The 6,000-nt window shown below is 48.9% G+C and overlaps 1 protein-coding gene across 2 annotated transcripts in view; it reads left to right on the top strand.

Annotated features, from left to right (window-relative positions):
- Window positions 1-3,089: 3,089 nt before the first annotated feature.
- Window positions 3,090-6,000, top strand: part of LOC144676421 (dual specificity tyrosine-phosphorylation-regulated kinase 1A-like) — a 43,244-nt gene continuing 40,333 nt past the window's right edge. For both annotated transcript variants that reach the window (XM_078536839.1, XM_078536840.1), the window contains exon 1: window positions 3,090-3,344. In XM_078536839.1, coding sequence (XP_078392965.1) covers window positions 3,212-3,344 — 133 coding nt within the window. In that variant the 5' untranslated portion in view covers window positions 3,090-3,211. The remainder of the gene's footprint in view (window positions 3,345-6,000) is intronic.

Raw genomic sequence — 6,000 nt, 5'->3', positions numbered from 1 at the left:
TCCCCATAGCATTGATAATGTTCCTCCTTCAAATATTGATGCACTTTGTTTTGATGACTCCCCATATTGTATTGCTCATGTATATAATTTCTCGGAAGATTGATTTGTTTTGTTATTAACGTTTTGATTTGCCCCTCTCCCTCCCCCTGAGAACATTGACTGTTCCTTGGGGTGCACGTTCTAAGGCTGCCGCCCGCCAACCCAGGGATCAGTGCTAACCCTGTAGGCCCTGAGATAGTGTCCACAGGGTGCTGAATGGCACCCGGGGCAACACAGCTCAGCCCAAACCTGCCTTCCCATACATTATAGCAAGGGCTTCACTGGCTGGTGATCAGGAGCAGGAGCCCTGGGCTGATTTACCCTTCTCCACCCCCCCCCCCCCCCCCCCCTCCCCAGTCCCTTAAACCAACAGGGGTACCAGCACACCCTGAGCTGATAGATACCACTGCTTTGATTGGGATGTGTGTGTTTGTACCATTACACGGGGGGGGTCTCCAGTTTGGTTTCTCCCAGTTCTTGGGGGTTAAAGCAATCTAGCGCTTGTGGTCCCTGGGGGCTGGACCTGATAGTTTACAGTCCTGGTAGCCACCCACATGCTCTGTCCCCCTCCCCCCGGATTAATGGAAACAAGGGGCAATGGATTGAGGCAGTTTGGAGATGATTTATTAGGCGATAATCAGAGAGAGAGAGAGAGAGAGAAGCGGCCTCTGAATCCTCCGACCCCAGCCAGCAGTGATCATATTTGACATGACTCGGGGAGGAAGGGGTGGTGAGGAGGGGGTGAGAGTTGGGTGCAGGGAGCGCACTGGGACTGAGGCCAAGGCGGGGGCACGCCTGGCTGGTGCTAAATTTACTGCCGGCTCCTGACTATAAATGGATCTGGTGCGGACACAGGCAAAAAAAAACTGGACCATGCCATGCTAGCCAGGGACAGGGTAGAGAGGGAGACAGAAATCCTGGGGAGGTTCAGTGATCCTGCAAGGGAGCAGGTCCCCACCCCCCTCTCTCTCCCCAACCAAAACCCCAAATCAAATGCAGTCTGCTGCAGTGCTGTGATTGCAATGTGTGGAAAGCTGCCAGGGAGCTTCGTGTTTGTTGGCCAGCTCCTGGTTTTTTTTTTGTGTTGTAACCCTCCCTCCCTCCCTCCCTCCCTTTGCTCCAGGTTCAGTCGAGCCTCAGTCTCCTTGCTGTGGGTGTGGACTCGAACTGATTTTTTTTTCCCCCCCAGCCAAGCCGGCCGGCTCCCCCCCACAGCTGCTGATGTCTGTTTGTGTCTCATCCCATATACTGGATTAAAGCATTAATTAAAGGCAGGGTCATTTGCAAGGAAGCTGCTGAACCTGGAGACCGAAGAGAAAGAGGAAACTGCAGCCATGAATAAGTGAATGCATTTCCCCCGGCAGTCAGAGGGGAACTCCTTCCTGCACAGATTAAAAGGCGTTTCACCCACCCAGGCAATGGAATAGAGAGCGAGCGACATTGAGAGAGGCTGGGCTGGGGCTGAGAGACTGCTGCAGAGGACCCGAGAGAAAACCCAAAGGGAGGATCCTGATCCAGGAGGAGAAATTTTTTTTTTTAAGAACAAGGAAGTTGGTTAAAACAAGAAAGTCGAACCTATCCACTCCCCCGCCACGCTCCTGAGCAGCACCGAAGCAATGCGGGGAGCTGGAATGAATTGGATAAAAGGAGACCGGGAGAAGTACAGATACAATGGAAGCAACACCTCCTGGGATGCAGCAGCAAAGACAACTGATACCATTTAAAGCCACCAACTGTTTAACACGCTCCTGTGTGCTGGGGGGGTGGGGGAGAAACAAACTTTCAATCCCTTTCATCCCTGATCACTCCCCCTGCCCCATTTTGGGTTTCAGACTAGTGCTGGCTATCTGCTCTGCACTTTGAGGGCTCTGTTCTGAGTGTGTGTGTTTCCTTGTCGCTCCTTCACTGACTGACTGGGAACTTTCTCCATTTACGAGCAACTTGGCAGCTGTCATTGGGGCTTTAATCTCGGAGAGGTTGGGGTTTAACTGGAACATCGACCTCAGCCTGACCTCCCTCCATTCCCCAAGAGAACTGACCAGCTGACAGCCAACTGAGAAAAATCCACAACAGGGAAAAAACCTCTGTACCAGCGAAGCAGGGGGTGGGTGGGGGTGCCTTTACAAAGCAGCTGTAAGTGAATCTGCTGGTGCCTCCTGTCCAAAACCGTGTGCTGTATGTGTGAGGGAACTTGATATTTCATCTTCACTGAGGAGGGGCAGAAAGTGGCACTCCATGTCCGAACTGAAGGCCAGTGTGTGTTTCATTGTTTTACTGGAGGGGGAAAGGGTTTTCTCCCAAAGCGAGAGCATCGGCAGCACAATAGCAAATGAAAGCTGGCCTTGGCTGACGTGAACGTGGTGTCTCTGGGATGTACTTATAAGCCAAGAAGAGGGTATTTAAATACGTGCATCTGTCCAGCTCAAACAAAAATCAGCTGTGAAGCCCCCACTCCCCAGTGCTGGAGCAAAAGGAGGATCACAGGACACAGCTGCAAGCTGACTTGTGCCAGGCTACTCTCTCTCTCTCTTCTGCTTCCCTTTCGGAGTTGGTCGCAGGAACCCTATCCCCGTGTGTGTACCATATACTGGATATAAACTATTCACCTCACCTCCTACAAGGTCACTTCAGCAACTCTGGGTTTCTGACTTTCAACCTGCAGATCCTTTTCAATATTGAAGCATTTGAAGAGTCCCTGCAATTCCTTCACTTTTATTTTGGTGCAAGTTTTCAACTGATTTTTTTTCGTGTGTGTTTTGTGGGGAGCATAGGATGTAAGTAGCTGTGTGATCCCTTCCTATGGACAAGCAGCTAACAGATTATTTACTCACCCGTGGTTTGTGTGTGGGCTCTTGCTGCTGGTGAATTCACCCCCTGTGGCTCATCGACATTCAAGTATTGGTTGCTGCTCTCACCAACTTACAGAGGTCATTTGAAGTGTGCAGCGTGGGACCTGCTGGCTAGTTTTCAAGTTGTTCCACACTTTTATCGGTCTCCCAGTCCGTGCTGGTGCGAGGCACCCTCAGGATTCAGTGCATCATCCGTCCCACGGAGCCCCTCTCTCTCTCTCTCTTTCTCCCTCACCATCACTGCTTTGAGAAACTGAGCTCACTTTCCTTCCCGACCTGCACCGGCTTCCTGCAGTTCACCCCACTCGACCAAGTTTGCTCCAATGGTGATTACCTCCACCAGCGAAGTTGAACAGTCTCCCCCGAGCATGCTGGCTGCCCTGCAGTCAGAATGGATTAAGCAGGATCCCATTTGTTACCTGCCCGCCACTCACTGCAGCAAGAAGGCATCACGAAGTTAGTATGGTCTGCCTGTACTTGTTTGGTGGGGGGGGGTGGGGGGGGGTGGGGGGGAGGAGTGGGTGTGCGCGTGGTGGTGGTGGTGGTGGAGGCGTTCCAATGGGGGTGTCACTAGGGTTTCAACGTTGGATGTGTCACAGTCTCCACTTGAATCACTACAATTCCAGATTGTGCCCTTTCAAATTCAAAGAGGATGTGGAACTACGTAAGGCTGGGGTGTAATCCAAACAGGTACAGGTCTGTCATGGGAAATCCCATCGCTAAGTTTGAAGAGATGAATTTAGCACAGCACTGAAGGGGCTTTGGCTTAAATGCAATGGTGTGTCAGTACTGTCGGGTAAAGTAAGTCCTGTAATAATGCAGTGTTATGTAGCTGACGAATAGTGAAGCATTGTCTCCCAGTTTTCTACCTTGCATGCTTGATTGACATTCCTGCCCTGTTGACTTGGCTTCTTGGGGTAGTTGATGAGGTGCCGTTGGGGAAAGAACCTTTTCGTTCTTGCAACATTTATTGTAGTGGTGCTTTTTGGCAAAATGTTTAAGGCCTGGGAAGGCACAGATCTCTTCCTTCTAACATAACTGCTCCATGGGACAGGAGGATGGTGCTGAGTTTACATTCTCGGGCTGGTACACGCCAACTGGTGGAAGCTGCCTCCTGAATCCAGTCTTTCATGACTGCAAAGCTACACGCCTGTCAGATGCAGCATTGGCTGCCCTCTGTAGGATAACGCAGCTAGCGGGGGGGGTGTTCCAGTACAATGCTGAATTCTGGTGATTTGGTGTCCTAGCTAGAGACTGCCTCAGTTTCTAGCCATCAGAGAGAGAGGAAATCAGCTAGGGGTCCTGCTTCTGATCCCTATCCTGTGATCCCTGGGTTAGAGAGAGAGGGGAAATCAGCCAGGGTTCCTGCTCCTGATCACTGCCTAGTGCAGGCGCATATGTGTTGGCTGTTAGAAAGGGATCTGACTTCGGCTGTGTTTTTTACCAATGTCGTATAGTTTATTGGCATGTAGAACAGTCATTTAGATGAGATATCACCCCCTGATGTTATCTTGTAGAAGGGTGAAGGATGTGTAGTTGGAGGGTGAGAAGAGAGCCCTTCACTCAGTCCATCCCACTGCTGGTCTTCAGAAATCTTCAGTAGGCTACAACTATTAGCATGGCTCTGAGTGTATTACACTACCATGGAGACCAATGAATGTGAAGTGTGATGTTGAGGAGGAGAGAAAAGAGATGCAAGTGAGAACACTTTGCATCATGCTATATTGACCACTTAATCCTCTCAGTGCTGTCGGTGCTGAGGGGGGTAAAGTGCCCGATGCAGAGTCTTCCGCATGCCTGGATACCTGCAGTGTCTGCTATTCATTTTCCTGGCAAAGGGGTTAGCCCCCGTACCTCCAACACCCTTGCCCTTGTTACCCATGCACGGCCAGTTTGGGATGAAAAAAAAGGGAACTTGCCTGTGGAGACAGGAGAAATAGCGGAGGTATTAAATCAGTATTTTGTATTTGTCTTTACAACGGAAGAAGATGCCACCCAGGCCAAGGTGAGAGAAGCGGTAACTGGTACACTAGAAAAATGCACAATTTAGAAGGAGCAGGTATTAGGACGGCTATCTTTACTTAAAAGTGATAAGGTACCAGGACCTGTTGAGATGCATCCAAGGGTACTGAGGGAAGTGGGAGTGGAAATTGCAGAAGCACTAGTGATAAACTTCCAGTCTACCTTAGATACAGGGATTGTGCCAGAGGACTGGAGAATTGCAAATGTTACATCCTTGTTCAGAAAGGGGTGCAAGGATAAAGCTGGCAACTATAGATCAGTTAGTTTGACCTCCGTGGAAGGGAAACTTCTGGAAACTATAGTTCAGGGCAAAATCAATACTCACTGAGACAAGCGCAAAGAAATTAAGGAAAGCCAGCATGGACGCTTTAAGGGAAAATCATGTTTAACTAACTTGCTGGAGTTTGTTGAGCAGGTAACGGAAAGTTGATAAGGGCAATGCTGTTGAAGTGTATATGGATTTTCAAAAGGCATTTGATACAGTTTTTTTTATTCATGCAGGGGATGTGGACTTCAGATGTGCCACACTACAGACTTGTAAGCAAAGTTCTAGCTCATGGACTAAAAGGGAAAGTAGGCACTTAAATAAGAAATTGGCTGAGTGACAGGAAACAGGAAGTTGTGATAAATGGTTGTTTTTCAGATTGGAGGAAGGTTTGTAGTAGAGTTCCTCAGGGGTCAGTGTTGGGACCCTTGTTCTTCCTGATATACATTAATGACCCAGACTGTGGTGTTCAGGGCACGATTTCAAAATTTGCAGATGATACGAAGATTGGAAATGTTATCATCTGTGATGAGGATGGTCTTGAACTTCAAAAGGACATAGACATGTTGGTGGATTGGGCAGACAAATGGCAGATGAAGTTCAATGCAGAGAAGTGTGAGGTGATTCATTTTGGCAGGAAGAATATGGAGAGGCAGTATAAAATAAAGGGAGAAATTCTAAAGGACGTGCAGGAACAGAGGAATCTCGGTGTATGTGTACATAAATCATTGAAGTTGGCAGGGCATGTTGAGAGAGCAGCTAATAAAGCATATAGTATCTTAGAACAAAAAAAAAAAAATACCTGGAAACACTCAGCAGGTCAGC

This window comes from Cetorhinus maximus, unplaced genomic scaffold (genome assembly GCF_964194155.1).
Source record: "Cetorhinus maximus unplaced genomic scaffold, sCetMax3.hap1.1 HAP1_SCAFFOLD_1587, whole genome shotgun sequence".
NCBI lineage: Eukaryota > Metazoa > Chordata > Chondrichthyes > Lamniformes > Cetorhinidae > Cetorhinus > Cetorhinus maximus.
This window is presented reverse-complemented; position numbering and strand designations above follow the sequence as displayed.